General features: G+C 47.6%; 1 protein-coding gene across 1 annotated transcript in view; it reads right to left on the minus strand.

The window, feature by feature from the left end:
- The window catches only part of LAMB4 (laminin subunit beta 4), a 233,867-nt gene that overhangs the window by 77,096 nt on the left and 134,155 nt on the right, over window positions 1-22,616 (minus strand). The window contains exon 29 of the mRNA XM_077472837.1: window positions 17,721-17,947. Coding sequence (XP_077328963.1) covers window positions 17,721-17,947 — 227 coding nt within the window. The remainder of the gene's footprint in view (window positions 1-17,720; window positions 17,948-22,616) is intronic.

Below are 22,616 nucleotides of genomic sequence, written 5' to 3' on the forward strand. Positions count from 1 at the left end.
TGCAGTCAGTAGTGTTAGGAGCTTGTGCGTGCTGTCTGCGTGCTCTGTACCCAGTACACACCGCTATATCCACCTACATAGCTCTTATCTATTTGAGCCCACTTGCCATCTGCAGGAGTTATTGGAATTTGTGTGTGCCTCCAGCACAGCACAGTATACATCTGTATATACCCCTTTATCTCTGGTGTTCTATAAAAAAGGCATCTGCAGGAGTTAGTGGGTTTTTTGTGCCTCCAGCACAATATACACCTGTATCTACCCTTTATTGCTGTTCTCTAATAGAGCCATCTGCAAGGCTTAGTGGGTGTTGTGTGACTCAATTACAGTATACCCCTTTATCTCTGGTGTTCTATAATAAAGGCATCTGCAGGAGTTAGTGGGTGTTGTGTGACTCGAGCACAATATACACCTGTATCTACCGTTTATTGCTGTTCTCTAATAGAGCCATCTGCAGGGCTTAGTGGGTGTTGTGTGACTCCATTACACTGCTGTTTTACCCAACTCCCTTCAGGCCATTACCATGTCTGGAAGGCCAGCAAGGAGAGGCAGACAGGTGCGAGCCGATAAAAGAGGGCAAGCAGGCTCTGTGTCTAGAGACAACAGTGCTGGTCGTGGACGCGGTGCATTGTCATCAGCACGTGGCAATGGGACACGCTTGTCCTTCTTTTCGGCAGCTGGACATGTTGAACCGCAACATGCCAACGACTTGGTAGAGTGGATGACCAAGCCCTCTTCATCCTCCTCATCCTCTCTCACCCAGTCTCAGGGTACTAGCAAAGCAGCTGCCAACGCATCGTCTTCCCTCCTCTCAATGTCATCATCAGTGACTCCTTCCCTAGACCCACCACGTCCTCCTGAGGAGTCTCCTGAACTCTTTGAGCACAGTGTTGGGTACATGCTCCAGGAGGATGCCCAGTGTTTTGTGGGCTCTGATGATGACACTCAGCTAGAGGAAGGCAGTAGCGTGAGCACAGAGAGAGGGGATGCTCAAGAAGGACAGCAATCTGGCAGTCATGTTCCACAAGCTGCAGCATACTGCCAGGTTTGCTACAGCGATGAAGAGGGAGGGGATGATGAGGGCACTGACTCCACGTGGGTGCCTGGAAGGAGAGAGGAGGAGGAGGAGGAGGAGGAGGAGGCACATGTCCAATGAGGCAGGATGCCCTCCGGGGGCCAGCTTAGGGGCAGCACACTGACTGAATCACACCGCAGAGCTCTGCCTGTGCAGGGCGCTGCCTCTGCGCGTTATTCTAAAAGTTCTTTGGTGTGGGCCTTTTTTGAGACGAGTGCATCAGATCGCACCGCTGCTATTTGCAACATATGTCTCAAGCGTATCTCGCGTGGCCAAAACATCAGCCGCTTGGGCACCACATGCTTGACCAGACATATGTTGACCTGCCATGCAGCTCGTTGGCAAGCGTACCTCAAAGACCCACACCAAAGAACAAAGCGGACCTCTCCTTGCTCCTCATCAGCTGGCATCTCCAACCCCACTAGACCTTCAGTTCTCTCTGAAACCTGCTCTGAGAGGAATGAAGGTGTAGAATTAGGTGTGTCACAGCCAAGTGCTTCCGGGAACTCTGCTAGCGGTACACCCACGTCCGATTATAGCAGGCAAATGTCCCTGCCCCAGCTGCTGGACCGGCGAAAGAGGTTCACTCCCAGCCATCCACATGCCCAGCGGTTGAACGCTAGCTTGGCTAAATTGCTAGCACTTCAACTGCTGCCTTTTCAGTTGGTAGACTCGGCCCCCTTCCGTGAGTTTGTACAATGTGCGGTTCCTCAGTGGCAGGTCCCCAAACGCCACTTTTTCTCACGGAGGGCGATTCCGGCTCTCTACCGGCATGTGGAAGGCAATGTCCTTGCCTTGCTGGACAGGGCGGTCAGCGGTAAGGTGCATATTACCGCTGACTCATGGTCCAGCAGGCATGGACAGGGACGTTACCTGTCTTTCACGGCCCATTGGGTCACTCTTCTGGCAGCTGGGAAGGATGCAGGACAAGGTGCAGTAGTGTTGGAGGTTGTTCCGCCACCACGCCTCCAAAATGCTAGTATTGGTTGTGACACACCTCTCTCCTCCACCCCCTCCTCTTCTTCTTCCTACATGGCCTCTTCCAGTGCTCTGTCCTCAGAACCAGCGGTGCTTCGTAGGCGTTCCAGGGGCTACGCAAGTACGCAGGCAAAACGATGCCATGCCGTGCTTGCGCTGGTTTGTTTGGGGGACAGGAGCCACACTGGGGCGGATGTTTTGTCAGCTCTGCAGAGGCAGGCCGAGAGGTGGTTGACGCCACGCCAGCTTAAGCCAGGAATGGTGGTTTGTGACAATGGCACCAACCTCCTCTCCGCCCTCGGACAGGGACAACTGACCCATGTGCCCTGTGTAGCTCACGTCCTTAACCTGGTGGTGCAGCGGTTCTTGGGCAGGTACCCCGGCTTACAGGATGTCCTGAAGCAGGCCAGGAAAGTCTGTGTGCATTTCCGCCGATCATTTAATGCCTGTGCTCGGCTGGCTGAGCTCCAAAAGGAGTTGAACCTGCCCAAGAACCGCCTTATATGTGACATGCCCACCAGGTGGAACTCAACGTTGGCCATGCTGCAGCGGCTGCACACGCAGCAGAGGGCCATCAATGAGTACCTGTGCGACTACGGCACCAGGACAGGGTCAGGGGAGCTCGGTTTTTTCTCACCACGCCAGTGGGGCATGATCAGGGATGCATGCACTGTCCTGCCACCGTTTGAGGAGGCCACAAGGATGGTGAGCAGTGACAGTGCATGCATCAGTGACACTGTACCTCTTGTCCACCTCTTGGAGCATACGCTGCATGGAATAATGGACAGGGCACTTGAGGCAGAACAGAGGCAGGAAGAGGAGGACTTCCTTGCCTCTCAAGGCCCCCTTTATCCAGACAGTGTTCCTGCTGTGCCACCCATCACACAGGAAGAGGATGAGGAGGAGGAAGAGGAGGAGGAGGATGATTGTGTCAGCATGGAGGTGGAGGCTGGCACTCAGCATCAGCAGCAGCAGCAGCAGCAGCAGTCTTGTAGGGATGATTTACAGTCCCAAGAAACACGTGGACTTGTACGTGGCTGGGAGGAGGTAGCTGCAGATCATGTTGTCCTTAGTGACCCAGAGGACTCCGGACCGAATGCCTCAGCTAACCTACGCTGCATGGCCTCCCTGATCCTGCAAAGCCTGCGGAAGGATCCTCGTATTCTTCGGATCAAGGAGAGGGACCATTACTGGCTGGCCACTCTCCTTGATCCACGGTACAAGGGTAAGGTTGCCGACCTTATCTTGCCATGGCAGAGGGAGCAGAGGATGAGACATCTCCGGGAGGCCTTGCAGAAAGGTCTGTGCAACGCGTTCCCAGAGACTGGGAGGTTACAAACTCCTGGTCCTGGACAACGTGTTGCTGAGGCATCGGTCAGAAGGAGCGGTGGAGAAGGTGGCCGTCTGACTGATGCTTTCAGACAATTTTTTAGTCCGCAGCCCCAAGGTATGATCGGTTCCAGCACCCATCGCCAGCGTCTGATTTACATGGTGCAGGAATACCTAGGGGCAAGGTCAGACTTGGACACCTTTCCCACCGAAAATCCTGTGGCTTACTGGGTCTTGAGGATGGATCACTGGCCAGAGCTTGCACAGTATGCAATTGAGCTACTGGCCTGTCCTGCATCCAGCGTTCTTTCGGAACGCACCTTCAGTGCTGCTGGTGGCTTTGTTACCGATCACAGGGTGCGCCTGTCCACCAAATCAGTTGATCGACTGACCTTCATCAAGATGAATCAGTCTTGGATCACCCACAGCTACCAAGCACCTGAAGCTGATGTAACAGAATAATTTTTTTTGAAATATCACATCCCTTCAAGACTGCCTGTTTAACAGGGGCGTTTAATTACAATTTTTGTTGCAATGCTTTGCAGCAGGGCTAATTCCTGCAATAAAACAAGAGTATATGGCAGAGGTTGCAGTGTGGTGGCACCAGCACCAGTGCCTAAGGCCCAATTTTTCTGCCCCTGTTTAACAGGGGCGTTTAAGTACAATTTTTGATGCAATGCTTTGCAGCAGGGCTAATTCCTGCAATAAAACTAGAGTATATGGAAGAGGTTGCAGTGTGGTGGCACCAGAACCAGTGCCTAAGGCCCAATTTTTATGCCCCTGTTTAAAAGGGGCGTTTAATTACAATTTTTGATGCAATGCTTTGCAGCAGGGCTAATTCCTGCAATAAAACAAGAGTATATGGCAGAGGTTGCAGTGTGGTGGCACCAGCACCAGTGCCTAAGGCCCAATTTTTCTGCCCCTGTTTAACAGGGGCATTTAATTACAATTTTTGATGCAATGCTTTGCAGCAGGGCTAATTCCTGCAATAAAACTAGAGTATATGGAAGAGGTTGCAGTGTGGTGGCACCAGCACCAGTGCCTAAGGCCCAATTTTTCTGCCCCTGTTTAACAGGGGCGTTTAATTACAATTTTTGATGCAATGCTTTGCAGCAGGGCTGATTCCTGCAATAAAACTAGAGCATATGGCAGAGGTTGCAGTGTGGTGGCACCAGCACCAGTGCCTAAGGCCCAATTTTTCTGCCCCTGTTTAACAGGGCGTTTAATTACAATTTTTGATGCAATGCTTTGCAGCAGGGCTAATTCCTGCAATAAAACTAGAGTATATGGCAGAGGTTGCAGTGTGGTGGCACCAGCACCAGTGCCTAAGGCCCAATTTTTCTGCCCCTGTTTAACAGGGGCGTTTAAGTACAATTTTTCATGCAATGCTTTGCAGCAGGGCTAATTCCTGCAATAAAACTAGAGTATATGGGAGAGGTTGCAGTGTGGTGGCACCAGCAGCAGTGCCTAAGGCCAAATTTTTCTGCCCCTGTTTAACAGGGACATGTAATTACAATTCTTGATATAATATTTCACAGGGGGGCCCCTTCCTGTGCCCACCCAGAGTAACGGTGAGGACTTATAGTGTTGTAGCACCAGCACCACAACCACCAAAGGTAAATTTTTCTACCACTGTTCAACAATGGCATGTAATTACAATTCTTGATATAATCGTTCACAGCAGGGCGCTCCAGCGCCCACCAAGAGTCACTTTCAGGGCTTACAATGTTGTGGCAAAACCAACACCTTGTTCCGCCATTTCTGCAGAGCATATAGGGCAGGCCCCTACTTTCAAACATCCAATTTACAAACATCTCCTACTTGCAAACGGAAGGAGACAACAGCAAGTGAGATGAAAAAAGATGGACGACAAAACAAATTATACAGGGGTGATAACCCTTCCCTATGTTTTCCAAAAAGCTTAAAAATCGTTTTTTTGACTGGAGCTACACTTTCAAAATGTACCAGTTGAAAATTACAAACAGATTCAACTTAACACAACAAACCTACACAGTCCCTGTCTTGTTTGCACCGCCTGTATACTGCTGTTCTGAGTATATAGGGCCTGGGGGCCACACGCATTTCCTTTTTTTAATATGGGTACAGGGTTCCCCTTAATATGCGTACAAGACCCAAATAGGCTGGTAATGGGCAGGGAGGGCTACCCATGCCATTTTTCTCAATGATTTTCAACCATATTGCAGGAACCAGATATAACATTAAAACCGCAAGCAGTTTTAAATGGTGTTATTTCCGTTTAATGTCATTTTGTGCAGGGACTGTTCTAAACACGGGAAACACGTGGCATTTCACAGGCATACTACAGACACCCCCCAGGCACCATATTTAAAGGAATATTTCACTTTTTTTTTTTCACTTTAATCGTCATTAAAATCAGTGCTCCCGCCAAAACGGCCATTTTTAAAAACATTTTATGCATTGACCCATGTCCCCTGGGGCAGGAGCCAGGTCCCCAAACCCTTTTTAGGACAGTATCTTGCATATTAGCCGTTAAAATTAGCACTTTTAATTTCGAACGTTCGAGTCCCATAGACTTCAATGGGGTTCTAAAGTTCGTTCGAATTTGGGGTCCGTTCGAAAGTTCTGGTGCGAACCGAACCGGGGGGTGTTTGGCTCATCCCTAATGGGCAGTAGCTTTTCGGTCGCAGACCATTTTCCCTGCGTGCATACCTCTTCCAACACTGCTCCCCAGCCTGTCAGGCTGGCATCTGTAGTTACAATCTTCCATGGAAGGGGAAGAACATTTTTGCCTTTCAGCAGATTTCTGGTCTGTAACCACCAAACGAGACTCCTGCGTATCCCTGGGGATAAACACATAGGAAGGTTCAAGGCCTGGGGCTTCTTGTTCCAAGCTGCAAGGATGCATCTCTGCAAAGGCCTTGAGTGAAACTGGGTGAATGGAACGGCCTCGAAGGAGGCGACCATTTTCCCTAACAGTCTCATACACAGCCGAATGGGGGGGAAGTCCTTCTGCTCAGTATTAGGTGCACCAGAGCCCCTATAGCCATGGCCTTTGGCCTTGGTAGAAACTCCCTGCCCTGAGCGGTGTCTATGATTAGTGATGGACGAACTTCCGACGGGACGTTTCGCGAACACGGACCACGAACGCGGCCAATAGTTCGCGAACCGGAACGTTCGCGGCGGGCCCCATTGACTTCAATGGGAGGCGAACTTCGCAAACCTACAGGTCAAATTTGCAGCCACAAAATAATTAATAGCTGTGCAAACATAGTCCCACCACATGGCCAATGACATAACACATGTATGAGGGGAATCTGGGATCGACAACTACAAGCATTCTTTTTTTATATAGGAAATTGTTGTGACAATTCAGGACTGTGGAGCGCATGAAGGCAATGGAAGAGAGTGAAGGTCAGGGACCAGGGAAGGCAAAGAAGAGGGTGCAGGAGATGATCACCAGCAGCGTGACATACAGCAATGACACCTGCACCGTGATAGAGTGATCTGACAACAGCACCGTGATAGAGAGCACTGACATCAGCAGCGTGACATACAGCAATGACACCTGCACCGTGATAGAGTGATCTGACAACAGCACCGTGATAGAGAGCACTGACATCAGCAGCGTGACATAAAGCACTCACACCAGCACTGTGATATACAGCACTGACAGCAGCACCGTGATAGAGAGCACTGACATCAGCACCGTGACATAACGCACTCACACCAGCACCGTGATATACAGCACTGACAGCAGCACCGTGATAGAGAGCACTGACATCAGCACCGTGACATAAAGCACTCACACCAGCACCGTGATATACAGCACTGACAGCAGCACCGTGATAGAGAGCACTGACATCAGCAGCGTGACATAAAGCACTCACACCAGCACCGTGATATACAGCACTGACAGCAGCACCGTGATAGAGAGCACTGACATCAGCACCGTGACATAAAGCACTCACACCAGCACCGTGATATACAGCACTGACAGCAGCACCGTGATAGAGAGCACTAACATCAGCACCGTGATATACAGCACTGACACCTGCACCGTAAGCAGCCCCAGGAGGAAGTCAGCATAGCACAGGGATGGTGGGAGCCCCTCATAATGAGCATAGCACAAGGATGGTGGGAGCCCCTCATAATGAGCATAACACAGGGATGGTGGGAGCCCCTCATAATAAGCAGCCCCAGGAGGATGTCAGCATAGCACATGGATGGTGGGAGCCCCTCATAATAAGCAGCCCCAGGAGGATGTCAGCATAGCACAGGGATGGTGGGAGGCCCTCATAATAAGCAGCCCCAGGAGGAAGTCAGCACAGCACAGGGATGGTGGGAGCCCCTCATAATGAGCATAGCACAGGGATGGTGGGAGCACCTCAAAATATGCACAGCAGAGGTACAGCCCCAGGAGGAAGTCAGCACAGCACAGGGTTGGTGGGAGCCCCTCACAATATGCACAGCAGAGGTACAGCCCCAGGAGGATGTCAGCACAGCACAGGGATGGTGGGAGCCCCTCATAATAAGCAGCCCCAGTAGAAATATGACACCGCTCAACCTCTTCAAAGAGGAGGGTACGGGCATATAGTACGGTGTTCTTTTTTTGGACAAGGAAGTGAGCCAAATGAAGAAAGAAGGTCTCTGTGCTCGATTAAAAAAATTGTTTATAGACATATACATGGTCTACTGGTCACATGTGTTGAATTCCTCCGAGATCCATGCCTCATTCATTTTTAGAAATGTGAGGTAGTTAACACTGTCGTGGGCTAGGCAAGTACGCTTATCGGTCACGATCCCCCCTGCTGCGCTGAACGTCCTTTCGGACAGGACACTGGATGAGAGGCAAGCCAACAGTTCGATTGCAAATTGGGCAAGCTCTGGCCAGAGGTCAAGCCTGCCCACCCAGTAGTCCAGGGGTTCATCACTCCTCAGAGCGTCCACATCGGCCGTTAACCCGATGTAATCGGACACCTGACGGTCTAGGCGTTCCCTGATGCTGGATCCGGATGACACCTGTTGATGGGTCGGCTGAAAGAATGACCTCATATCTGAAGTCACCAACACATCTTCAAACCGGCCTCTTCTTGCAGGCGCTGTTGGATTGGTACCCGCAACTCCTTCTTTGGGAGTGGGAATTGCTCCTCTGCCAGCGCTTGCAAAAGCAGAATGCAGCATTTCTCGAAGCAAGGCCTGGAAGTGCTGCATTCTGACAGCCCTCTGTGACGGTGGTAACATTTCCGCCATTTTGTGTTTGTACCGGGGGTCTAAGTATGTTGCCACCCAGTACTGGTCCTTGACCCTTATGCTTTTTATACGGGGGTCCCTATTAAAACACTGGAGCATGAAGGCCCCCATTTGCACTAAAGTGGAAGCGGTGTGGTGGCCTGGCTCCTGCTCATCATCCAGGATAATGTCGTCCTCTTCATTCTCCTCTCCCCATCCACGCACAACAGGAATCCCAGAAAGGTTTAAAGCATGCTCTTCTTGCTCCTCCTCATCCGCCCCGGCACCATCCTCCTCTGACTCCTCTTTAGACTCCTGTTGTTGACTTGTCTCAGATAGAGTAGCCCCCCCTGGGAATTCATCCAGCATTGCGACTTCCTCATCTTCCAGCTCCTGCTCCTCCACAGCTTGATCAATGACACGACGCAATGCACGCTCCATAAAGAAGGCATAAGGTACCATGTCACTGATGGCGCCATGGCTGCGACTGACCAGTTTGGTGATCTCCTCAAATGGGTGCAGAAGTCTGCATGCATCGCGCATGAGCAGCCACTGGCGCGGTGAAAAAAACCCCAGCTCCCCAGAACCGGTTCTGCCGCAGAGTTCATACAGGTAGACGTTAACTGCACATTTCTGCTGGAGCAGCCTATCAAGCATATAGAAGGTTGAGTTCCATCGCGTCGGGCAATCGCAAATAAGACGTCTGACCGGCAGATTGTGTAGCTGCTAAATGTCAGCAAGGCGAGCCATGGCCGTGTAAGATCTTCTGAAATGGGCCGAGATTTTCCTTGCCTGCCGCAAGATGTCCTGGACCCCAGGGTATTTGACAACGAATCGCTGCACGACCAAGTTTAAGACGTGTGCCATGCATGGCACATGCGTGATTTTGCTCTGTTTCAATGCGCTAAGCAGATTGGCACCGTTGTCACACACCACTTTACCAACTGTCAAATTGAGGGGTGTTAGCCACTGATCTGCCTGTGAACGCAAAGCTGAAAGGAGTGCCGGGCCAGTGTGGCTCTTGGCTTCCAGGCACAACAGACGCAGTACGGCATGGCAACGTCTCACCTGGCATGTCGAATAGGTTCTGGGTAGCTTGGGCGGCGCAGCGGAAGAGACGCTAGCAGCGGAAAAGGAGGAGTCAGCTGAGGAGGAGAGGGAGGAGGATGGAGTAGGAGGAGGAGGAGAAGAAGAGTCAGCCCTGCATGCAATCCGTGGTGGTAAAACCAAATCTACACGGCTGCCACGGGTTACATGCTTGACAGCCGTCAGAAGGTTCATCCAGTGGGCAGTAAAAGTTATATACCTTCCCTGCCCGTGTTTGCTAGACCACGTGTCTGTGGTCAGATGTATCTTGGCACCGACACTGTGTGCCAGAGATACATTCACTTGCCGCTGAACATGGCCATATAGCTCTGGGATGCCCTTCTCTGAGAAATACTTCCTTCCTGGGACCTTCCATTGTGGTGTTCCAATGGCCACAAATTTGCGAAAGGCCTCCGAGTCCACCAGTTTATATGGCAGTAGTTGGCGGGCTATGAGTTCTGACAAGCCAGCCGTCAACCGTTGGGCAAGAGGGTTATCCGGCGTCATCATTTTTTTACGCTCGAACATTAGGCCCACGAAAGCCTGCCTTTTTGCAGAAAAACGTGAGCTTGGCGTGATGGAGGGTGGAGTGGAGGACAATTGTGAGGAGAGAGGAGAAGGAGAAGTAGAAGACGAGGCTGGACGGTGAGAGCCTGCAGTGTGGCTTTGTGTGTTCCGTTGCTCTCACTCAGCTCGGTGATGGCTGCTCATGTGCCTTCTTAAGGCGGTCGTCCCTAGGTGAGTGTTGGGCTTACCGCGACTAATGCGCTGACTGCAAAGATTGCAGATGGCAACGCTATTGTCAGCAGCGGACACGTTAAAAAAAAAGCCCACACTGCGGAGCCATGTGCCGGTGTCCTGGGAGCGCCAGATGTGACTGTACATGGTCGATGGCTCGCTCCTGATACATTTTCAGTCTGCTTTGTCCCTCCTGTGCAATGTAAGTTATTCCTGCTTCTCCTCCCTATCTGCTGGTCCATATCTCCCTCTGAACTCCCCTCCTCTTCCTCTCTTGTGGGCACCCACGTGACATCACTAGACACGTCATCATCAACGTCACCTTCCCCACCGCTATAAGTAGAGATCTCGGAGTAGGCAGCAACACCGGGGACCAACCTCCTCCTTGGGCTGATCTGGGTACTGTCGTCAGACTGCTGAGTAGCGGTTGTTGCTACCTCCTCTTCCTGATCCAATACCAAGAGTGGCTGTGCATCAGATATGTCCTCTTGATATGGATCGGAAAATAATTCCTGTGACTCAAGCGGAAGGTATGTGGTGGTGGTGTTGTTGGTGGTAGTGTCTTTGGGGTGCACATAGCAGAGAGTGAAGAAGAGGGTGCAGATCGAGAGGATGAGGAGGGTGCAGAAGAGTAAGGCTGAGCGAGCCACTCAACCAAGTCTGGTGCGTCCTTTAAAGTAATTGAACGCACCTTCTGCAACTTCCCACTTTGGCTCAAGCCTGTTGCTCCTGCCCTACCCCTACCACCCCTGCGGAAGGGCCTGCCTCTTCCTCTGCCTGTCATTTTTTAAATGACCCTGTGACAAAACTCTCAGTCCCTATACCGATGAAGGACTGCTGCAGTATAGGGCAGCGGTCAGCAGTAGTGCACCTCAACCCTATGTATTGTGGACCGATACCAGTCCTTATAGAAAGGCAGACTGTACCCCACTCAAACCTATGTACTGTAGTACCCTATACCTTACCAGTCCTTATAAGAACTTTTCTGGACCCAGTTGGTTGTGTGTGAGTGATTAGCAGACTGTACGTCAGTCCCTATACCGATGAAGGACTGCTGCAGTATAGGGCAGCGGTCAGCAGTAGTTCACCTCAACCCTATGTATTGTGGACCGATACCAGTCCTTATAGAATAGCAGACTGTACCTCACTCAACCCTATGTACTGTAGCACCCTAGACAGACCAAGTTACCAGTACTTATAAGGACTTTTGTGGACCAAGTAGGTTGTGTGTGAGTGATTAGCAGACTGTACGTCAGTCCCTATACCGATGAAGGACTGCTGCAGTATAGGGCAGCGGTCAGCAGTAGTGCACCTCAACCCTATGTATTGTGGACCGATACCAGTCCTTATAGAATGGCAGACTGTACCTCACTCAACCTTATGTACTGTAGCACCCTAGACAGACCAAGTTACCAGTCCTTATAAGGAGGTTTGTGGAACAAGTGGGTTGTGAATGATTAGCAGACTGCAGCAGAAGGGCAGCAGTCAAGTATAATATTATTTCTATATTTGTAAGAAAGAATATTATACATGTACAAGCCTATTACCATACCACTGATACCAGTCCTGAAAAGAACCTTTGTGGAACTAATAGTAACAGCTACTGATTAAGCTGACCCTCACTGCCTCACACACTGCTTCCTGCCTGTCCCTATATAAACTGACAAAACAGAGGCTACTGGAACAATAACTGGAATAGCACTTTTGTGGACCTGATAGTAACAGCTAATGATGATGACTAAACTGACTGTCCCTACAGCAGACACAGCGTCCTGTCCCTTTCTCTAAACTGACAAAAGACACTCAGGCTGCTGCAACAATCACTAGCACAGCACTGCCTATCCTGAACTACACCTAACACCTATACCAGTCCTGAAAATAACTTTTGTGTACCAAATAGCTAGCGATTTGGGTCACTGTAATCTCTCCCTGCTCCACACAGCAACCTCTCCCTATAGTGACAGAAGAAAGAATGTAAAATGGCCGCCGGATAGGGTGTATTTATAAGTTAGGGGGACTGTCCAAGTGTCCATGTGCTGTAATGTCTCAATTGGCTGTCCTGTACCCCATGATGGATGTGTCATCATAGGTCAAAGTTCTTTTACACAGTAAACGCGGAAGTCCACCGGGCGAACGGCGCCAATAGTCCTCCGAACGGGCGGACCGCGAACAGCCGAAATTCGCCGCGAAACGACCGCCGGGCGAACCGTTCGGCCATCACTATCTATGATCATGCCCAGATACTCCAACCTGGTAGCAGGCTGCAGGGATGACTTTTCTAGGTTTATAATCCAACCTAGGTGTTTCAGGTGTTCTAATGTTTTGATAACACTGTGGTTCAAGAGCGCTACTGTCTGCTCTATGAGTAGCAAATCGTCTAGATAAGCTATCACGGTAATGCCCTGAGCTCTTAGGTTTGCCAAGAGAGGGTCTAGAATCTTTGTGAAGACTCGAGGAGCTGTAGCAAGACCAAAAGGCAGGGCCACAAATTGAAAATGGCGCTGATCTACCACGAACCTTAGATACTTTTGGTGTGCAGGAAATATTGGCACATGAAGATATGCATCCTTAATATCTATTGATGCCATAAACTCTCCCCCTTGCAGGGAAGAGACCACAGAGCGTATTGACTGCATTCAGAAAGACCGAATGTGCAGAAACTGGTTCAAATCCTTTAGATCCAGGATAGGTCTGACATCTCCCTTTGGCTTTGGAACGGTGAAGAGATTTGAGCAAAACCCTGAACCCTGTTCTTTTGGGTCCACTTCCACTATCACCCCCTGGGATAGTAAGTGATCTAAGGCCGGAAGTAGCGGTCTTTGCTTTACTGGATCCTTGGGGATCCTTGACCTTAGGAAGCGAGATGGTGGAATCTCCTGGAATTCTAGTTTGTAGCCCAGAGAAATTGGAGGAGGTTACCCATTTGTCCCGAATCTCTTCCCACCAGGCTTCTGCAAACTGCAGGAGCCTTCCCCCCACTCGGCCGAGTGGGGGCGCGCCTTCACAAGGAAGCTTTTGGGCTCTGCTTGGCAGGCTTTCGCCCACAAGTCTTTTTCTGCCCCTGGGCGTGACCTTGGGCCTTTCCTCTAGAGGGAGGTTGGGAAGGCCATCGCCACTGCTTAGAGCCTGATGCTCTGGGAGAAAGAGAATGCCTAAATGATGGACGTTTGTTCTTTTTGATTGGTAGGAGAGTAGATTTACCTCCTGTAATCTTTTGGACGAATTTATCCAATTCCTCCGCAAATAAGCGTTCCCCTTTAAACGGGAACCCAGTCAAATATTTTTTACACGACAGCTCAGCTGCCCAATTTTTTTAGCCACAGGGCCCTTCACATGTGTACCAACAGGAGAGACAAACGAGATGCTTGTTGGACAGAATCCAAAATCGCATCAATCATGAAACACAGAATTTGAGGAATTTCTGCATAATTCTCCACTTCCTCACTGGGAAAAAGTCCAAGCATCTGATTAACTTATTCCTTGAGAAACTGACACAACCCCACAGTTGCTACTGTAGGTTGCACTACAGCACCAGCCATGGAAAAGGGGGCTTTCAATAAGGTTTCCAGCTTCTTATCAGTAGGATCCTTAAATACCTGAGCATTATCCAAAGGACAGGTCAGGTTTTTATTCACACAAGAAACAGCCGCATCGACAGATGGGACCCCCCATTTCTTGGTGAAACTTTCCTCCAGCGGATAAAGCATAGAAAACCTTTTAGGAGGAGGAAACAGTTTATCTGGATGCCCCCAATCCTCATACAACAATTTATCCATTAACCTCCCTGGCGGTATGATTCAGTCTGGAATAAGGTGCTGAAAGCGGTACAATTATTTTGCATGGAAATCTGGCGTTTTATTTTGTAGTCCTGTAATTCTTAGGAATAACGCTCTTAAATCTGTTCAAACCAGAGTCTAGCAGACATCCCGGGTATGATAAAGTTTATAATATAATAAAGAATAATAAAAAATATTCAATAATGTAATCAAATCCTAAAACACTGAAAAAGGGACACTTTTTGGTTGCTATGGACAATCTCCAAATTCCAGGCAGAAAAAACAGTATTTATAATATAAAAGTGCATGCAGGGCATTGCACAGACCACTAGGGACAAAGGGGGTGTGTATTTTTTAATACAGCACTGTAATCTGTAAGATTACAGTGCTGTGTGTGTTTTGTGTACTTTTACTTTTTTGAATTTGCCGCCGTTCTCCGTTCTGGTGCGCCGTAACGTCGCAGGGAACGGAGCTCGGCGGCATTCGGCACTGTGAATCGAGCGCAGGACGGCTCGATCACACAGCGCGGCGCACATCCTGTGTCCTCCCCTGCATCGAGCGAAGCGATCCCGAGTCTGGCTCGGGGTTACCGCTCCTGTAATTAAAATCTCAACCCGAGCCACACTCGGGATTACGGCTAGGGGGGTTAAGGGATGAATTGGAAAGGAAAAGGCAGTCTGTGGGATTCTTCTGACCCCCCAGGGAAGAAACAGAGGATGTAGCGGCCTCAGCAGCGGGCATTCTGAAAGTGGTACGCACCAATTTAGTGTAATATTGAACCTGCTTTCTGAGTGCCTGGGAGGAGGGGACTCTTTCCTCTTCCTCTGATTCATCCGACTGCTCTTGATCCCTATCCCATGATAGGAATCTCTCTTTATTGTCAAAGGTGTCATCTGAAAGAGGAATTTCCTCAGAGGGAGGGGATCTACCCCTTTTTCTGCTATTTTTCAGGGAAGCTGAAATAAAATTCATAATTCTTCCTTCAAAACCCTCCAATGTAGCCTTAAGGGAGTCTTCAGTGGCATACGCTGGGGCTAAAACATTAGGAGAGGCTGCAAAACCTGACAGGGGCACTGACTCATTCTGTGAGGCTGGCTCCAGTCTTGCAGGGGGGGTAATCTACAGGCATCTTAAGGACCCCTATACCTAGGCGGTGATTTACCAGTGGCCTTGTTACCTCCCCCTGAGACCCTCTTACGAGGAGACATAGTCCTAAGCTACAAAGCAGAGGTACTAGTACAAAAGTGCAATCACTGTTGTGCTAAAAGTCTCACAATAAACATATATGCTTAAACTGCACAACCTGATGCTGAGTAGGTGTCTTAGGTTTGCCTGGATCTGACCCTATAGGATGCTTACTGCCCACAGCTCTGTGTCATCCGCTTACAGATCCCTGGCATTCTGGGCTTTTTTTAAATTGCCGCTTTGGCGCCTGCGCAGTGAAGTGGCCCGCAACCACACCCCCCTCTTCATTTTACTATAGGAGCACACCCAGCGCACGTACGAGGACTGCCAGCATCCAAGGGGGAGGAAGAGGACCACCTACTGAGCTGCGCGGGACCCCCAGACTACGTGGGACCTCTTTTTTACCTTTATTGTGGCAGAGTCTGCAGCGGAGGATGTGAGCCATGCGGCCAACGGCTTCACTGAGCGTGTATCCTGAAAAGGCATGTAAGTATGCATCAGGCTGCTCTTTACTCCCTCTAGTGGCGGAAACCAGGTAAGACATCCAACTACTCACATGAAGAAATCCATAAAATATGATTTATATAGGATTAACTTCTCTTACCTGTCCCCGCCGCAGGAACTGCGGAAACAGACAGATTCCAACCTTCACCCATCACGGCGGGCAGAGTTGTGCCAACCTTCAGGATTTTTTGGGTTCCTTCTCAGAGGAACCTCTTACCTGGACTTTGTAAAAGACTCTGCCAGAAACTTTCGTGCCACTGTTTTCCCAGAGCCCAGTCTTCCAAAGGAGATGACTTAAAGACAAAACCTTGTTTCTTCGGATGACGAGGCCCGGGTACCATATCATCTTGGGAGTCAAAATATCGACCCGAGATATGGATCCAGTTAGCATAGCCCTTAGACCCCCTGCAGGGACCTGCATAGAGCTTTCTTCATAGCACATGTTTTACGTGACCAACCACCATAGACACTGGCGAAAAAACTGAGGTGCCTCCCATATGGGAGGGGTTATATAGGGGAGGAATTCTCCTTCATTGGGGTTAGCCAGTGTCCAATCCCCAAAGGTGCCTATATAACCCACGTAATAAAGCTCCTGTGTCCCGTGATGTATGATCAAGAAATAGGACTTATGACATCACTGGAAATTGGGCAATAAGGAAAGGATGAGCCAAGGACTGTAAAGGTTTTTTTTAAAGCTTATTTACTGCTTGTAGAAATTGCCAAAATATATTTGAATGCCCATACCCTGGTAACAGTTACACTTTAACATCTTCCCTCCCAGCCTATCTCAGATTGATGGCTGTGCGGGCCTTTCTTCCTTCCGGGTGGACATTATTTGACATCCTTCCGGTCTCACCACTTATGCGCACCCCTGGGGGAGCACAGTGCAGCAATCAGTGGTGATCGCATCACCAATTAGGGTAAGGAGCCAGTGACATTGGCTCTTTACCCCATGATTGCTGTGTTGAATTATAGCCAATCACAACTGTCAACAAAGACCAATAACCTGCTGTTACATGCCCTCTTCTCTTCACACACTGATCCTGTGTGAGGAGAAGAATCCTGGGAACAGTGAGTTACTGATTTAACTCCCTGTGTGCTGTGCCCATCACTGCCCTGAGTACCTGAATAGGTATGGGCATTGATCAAATGTTCTCAAACAATTGTTCATACCCCCTAAATAAGTTTGTTAAAAAAGAAGGTAGATTAGTTTTGTAAATATTTCTTTATTTGTAATGGTGAGAAATAAGGCATGCTCTGCAAAGGGCATCCCCTGACCCCCATATACTTGCCTGTACTGCCCCACTGCTCCTTCCTCCTTCACCGTCAACACTGAAATCAGCTGTGATGGTGACATGACGGGCAGTGACGTCATTCCCCTGGTCATGTGACAATGCTCAGGCTTAGCACATGACTGCTAGACAAGGCACCATCACAGTGGTACAGGTTATATACTCTCCCATACATATTCCCCCATACGCATTCTTCCATACTTTATGCAAGTGACTGCAAGAGAGTGCAGGTAGGGTGAGTAAACTGGGTTTGGGATGTCCTTTCAGAATCCTTCCTGCTTAAGAGTTCTGTCATGATTATGTACTTATAAAATGCAAGGAACAGTGATAATGTATGAAATATATTAACAAATACCATCCAGTCATTTTTTACTTTTAATCATGTAAGATTAGTCAATACAAGGATGACTGGTCATTAGTTTATATTTTTAATAAACTCAATATACTGCTATTTGTTACATTACTATACTCCACTAATTCTCAATTTCTCACTAAGTTGTCAGTTCTCATAATAATTCAGTCATATAAAATTATTTCAGAAATATTTACCTGATTGCATTGTTTTTCCAGGGAATTATTTAGGGAACAGTTGCAAGGTTTACATCCTTTTCCACTGGAAAAGCCCCAGTAGCCAGGAGCACAGTTGTCACACTGAATTCCAATTACATTAGGCAAACAAGGGCACTGTCCTGTAGTTCTGTCACATACGCATTCCCCAACCTCTTCATAAATTGAGCAGGTCTCATCCTTTGTTCCCATGGAGTTGCAGACACAGCCTTCAAAAATGAAAAATAAATAAAAATAAAAATTATATATATATATATATATATATATATATATACACACACATATACACACACACACACACACACACAGTATCTCACAAAAGTGAGTACACCCCTCACATTTTGTGAATATGTTATTATATCTTCTCATGTGACAACACTGAAATGACACTTTGCTACAATGTAAAGTAGTGAGTGTACAGCTTGTATAACAGTGTCAATTTGCTGTCCCCTCAAAATAACTCAACACACAGCCATTAATGTCTAAACCACTGGCAACAAAAGCGAGTACACCCCTAAGTAAAAATGTCCAAATTGGGACCAATTAGCCATTTTCCCTCCCCAGTGTCCTGTGACTCATTAGTGTTACAAGGTCTCAGGTGGGGGAGCAGGTGTGTTAAATTTGTTGTTATCGCTCTCACTCTCTCATACTGGTCACTGGAAGTTCAACATGGCATCATAATGGCAAAGAACTCTCTGAGTATCTGAAAAAAAGAATTGTTGCTCTACATAAAGATGGCCTAGACTATAAGAAGATTGGCAAGACCCTGAAACTGAGCTGCAGCACGGTGACCATACACCAGTTTAACCTCCCTGGCAGTGTTCCCGGGTGTGGCTCGGGTTAAATTTCAGCAGCCTTAGCGGTAACCCCCAGCCACACTCGGGATTGCATTGCAGCATTCTGGTGCGGTGTACTTAACTTGTCCCCCCGTTGTGCCAGGCTCTGTTCCCAGTGAGCGTCGTGAAGCACAGGGGCGGAGCCCGGCGGCAAATTCAAAAAAGTGAAAAATCATAACACATACAGTACACTATAATCTTACAGATTACATTACTGGGGAAATGGGGATATTTATTATAGCAAAAGTACAAAATATTGTGTTTTTTTCAAAATTGTCACTCTTTTTTGTTTATAGCGCAAAAAATAAAAAACACAGAGATGATCAATTACCACCAAAAGAAAGCTCAATTTGTGGGAAAAAAGTACGTAAATTTTTCCGACACAACTGGAGACCCAGACTTTGTGTCTGAAACAAATCTCAATATCAGTCATCCCATCTTCTGGAAGAGAGGCAAACGAGAGGAATGGATCCAGGCAAATCCAGGAGGGGAATTTCTGGTGGAATATGTGCCTTGAAAAAGTATTCATACCCCTCAACATTTTCCACATTTTGTCAAGTTACAACCAAAAACATACATGTATTTTATTGGAATTTTATGTGATAGACCAACACAAAGTGGCACATAATTGTGAAGTGGAAGGAAAATGATAAATGAAGGTCTCTTGAGCCCCCATAGGCAAAGAGAGCCTTGACTGATTGGGGCATTGCCAGGTGCCAGACAAAGGGGTTGATGGTCACTGATTGGTAGAAACATGGGGGATGGGTCTGAGCTCAGGGAATGTGTGCTCCAGGGAATTTTGGGTCTTTTGGAAAAAGTGGATGGAAGAGCTGCCCACCCTCCCGTCCCCTTTTTTCCTTTTTTATGGTCACAGTTTGCTGCGGTTTCTTGACCTTGCCAGCATTTAAAGTTGCTGTAATGGGCTATGCTCACAGTACGACTGTGACTGGCACTGGTTAAATGTATTATGTGTTTTTTTTTCAGATAGTTGTTAAAAAAAAAAAATGATCATTTTCCTTCCACTTCCCAATTATGTGACACTTTGTGTTGGTCAATCACATAAAATACATTTATGTTTTTGGTTGAAACATGATAAAATATTGAAAATTTCAAGAGGCATGAATACTCTTTCAAGGCACTGTATTGAGCCACTTGGAACTGATTTTAACCACTTGACCACTGGGCACTTAAACACCCTTAATAACCAGACCAATTTTCAGCTTTCGGTGCTCTCACATTTTGAATGACAATTACTCAGTCATGCAACACTGGACCTATATGAAATTTTTGTCCTTTTTTTCACACAAATGGAGCTTTCTTTTGGTGGTATTTAATCACCGCTGTTTTTTTTTATTTTTTGTGCTATAAAAGAAAAAATACAGAAAATTCTGTAAAAAAATGAATTTTTCTGTTATAAAATTTAGCAGATTAGTAATTTTTTCTTCATAAATTTTGGCCAAAATTTATACCACTACATATCTTTGGTAAAAATAAGTACAAATTGGTGGATATTATTTGGTCTTTGTGAAAGTTATAGAGTCCACAAGCTATGGTGCCAATATCTGAAAATTGATCACACCTGAAGTACTGACGGCCTATTTCAATTCCCTAACATGCCAGAAAAGTACAAATACCCCCCAAATGACCCCTTTTTGGAAAGAAGACATTCCAAGGTATTTAGTAAGAGGCATGATGAGTTTTTTGAAGTTGTCATTTTTTCCCACAATTCTTTGCAAAATCAAGATTTTTTTTTACTTTTTTTTTTTTTCACAAAATTGTCATATTATCAGTTTATTTCTCACACAGCATATGCATACCACAAATTACACCCCAAAACACATTCTGCTATTACTCCCGAGTACGGCGATACCACATGTGTGAGACTTTTAGACAGTGTGGCCACATACAGAGGCCCAACATGCATGGTGCGCCATCAGGCGTTCTGGAGCACCCAGGACAATTCTGACATTTCTCTCCTACATGTAAAAATCATCATTTATTAGCTAGAAAATTACATCGAATCCCAAAACATTATATATGTTTTTTTAGCAAACACCCTGGAGAATACAATGGTGGTTGTTGCAACTTTTTATCTCGCACGGTGTTTGCGCAGCAATGTTTCGAATGCTTTTTTTTAAAAAAAAAACAGTTTTGTGCTTAAAAAAAAAAAAAACACAGTAAAGTTAGCCCAATTTTTGCATAATGTGAAAGATGAAATTACACCGAGTAAATCGATACCTAACATGTCACTCTTCAAAATTGCACACGCTCGTGGAATGGCGCCAAACGTCGCTACTTAAAAATCCCCATAGGCGATGATTTTTTTTTTTTTTTTTTACTGGTTATATGTTTTGAGTTACAGAGGAGGTCTAGGGCTAGAATTATTGCTCTCGCTCTAACGTTCGCAGCAATACCTCACATGTGTGGTTTGAACACCGTTTTCATATGTGGGCGGGACTTACGTATGCGTTCGCTTCTGCATGCGAGCACATGGGGACAGGGGCGCTTTAAAAAAAAAATATATATGTATTGTTCATTTTACTTTATTTATTTTAGTTTGACATTTTTTTCCCAAAAATAATTTTTTTGATCACTTTTATTCCTATTACAAGGAATGTAAACATCCCTTGTAATAGGAATATGGCATGACAGGTCCTCTTTACAGTGAGATATGGGGTCAATAAGACCCCGCATCTCATCTCTAAGCTGGGAAGCCTGAAAAAAAAAAAGATTCTGGATTTGATCGTATTGGCGAGTCGGTAGAAGCACCGGAGGGCGGCGGGAGGGGGGGTGTCTATGGCTGGGTATTGCAGGGTATCACCGACTATGGCTGGGTATGGCTGGGTATCTCAGAGTATGGCTGGGTATCTCAGAGTATGGCGTTGCAGAGTATTGCGTTGCAGAGCATTGCAGGATATTGGAGGGTGTTGCAGAGCATTGCAGAGTGTTGCACGGTATTGGCGGGTGTTGCAGAGCATTGCAGAGTGTTGCAGGGTAATGGTGGGTGTTGCAGAGCATTGCAGAGTGTTGCAGAGCATTGCAGAGTGTTGCAGGGTATTGCAGAGCGTTACAGAGCGTTGCAGAGTGTTGCAGGGTATTGCAGAGTGTTGCAGAGTGTTGCAGAGTACTGCAGGGTATTGCAGGGTATTGCAGAGTAATGCAGAGTAATGCGGAGTATTGCAGGGTATTGCAGAGTATTGCAGAGTAATGCAGAGTATTGCAGAGTATTGCAGTGTAATGCAGAGTAATGCAGAGTATTGCAGAGTAATGCAGAGTATTGCAGAGTATTGCAGAGTATTGCAGAGTAATGCAGAGTATTGCAGATTAATGCAGAGTATTGCAGAGTAATGCAGAGTATTGCAGGGTATTGCAGAGTAATGCAGGGTATTGCAGAGTAATGCAGGGTATTGCAGGGTATTGCAGAGTATTGCAGGATATTGCAGAGTAATGCAGAGTAATGGCAGGGTATTGCAGAGTATTTGCATGGAATTGAGGGGTTAATTTTCGGTGAGCAGCGATGTGGGCACTGCAGATGCAGCCCACATCGCTGCTGACACCGATCTCTTCCCCCTCCGCTGTTCAGATCGGTACAGAGAGGGGGAGGGAGGAACCGGTGTCATAACATGACGCCGGTTTGTTTACAAGTGATCACTCCATCATTTGACGGAGCGATCACGTGGTAAACGGCCGCTGTGAGCGGCCGTTTACCGTGATCCGTGATGCAGGACCCGGCGGTCACGGATGCTCTCGAGTGCGCGCCCCAGGGGGCGCGCGAGAGCGGAATTCTGGGAGGACGTCATATGATGGCCTCCCAGAGTTAAGTGGTTAATCAGAAGACCATATACATTTATCAGGGACGTGATACATATATCAGGGAGGTTTGTTTACAAGTGATCACTCCGTCATTTGACGGAGCGATCACGTGGTAAACGGCCGCTTGGAGCGGCCGTTTACCGTGATCCGTGATGTGCCGGGTCCTGTGGGCCAGGGGGCGCGCGAGAGCGGAATTGTGGGAGGACGTCATATGACGGCCTCCCAGAGT

Source organism: Lithobates pipiens, unplaced genomic scaffold (genome assembly GCF_037356315.1).
Source record: "Lithobates pipiens isolate NorthernLeopardFrog02 unplaced genomic scaffold, aLitPip1_a1.2 Scaffold_8, whole genome shotgun sequence".
NCBI classification, from domain to species: Eukaryota; Metazoa; Chordata; class Amphibia; order Anura; family Ranidae; genus Lithobates; species Lithobates pipiens.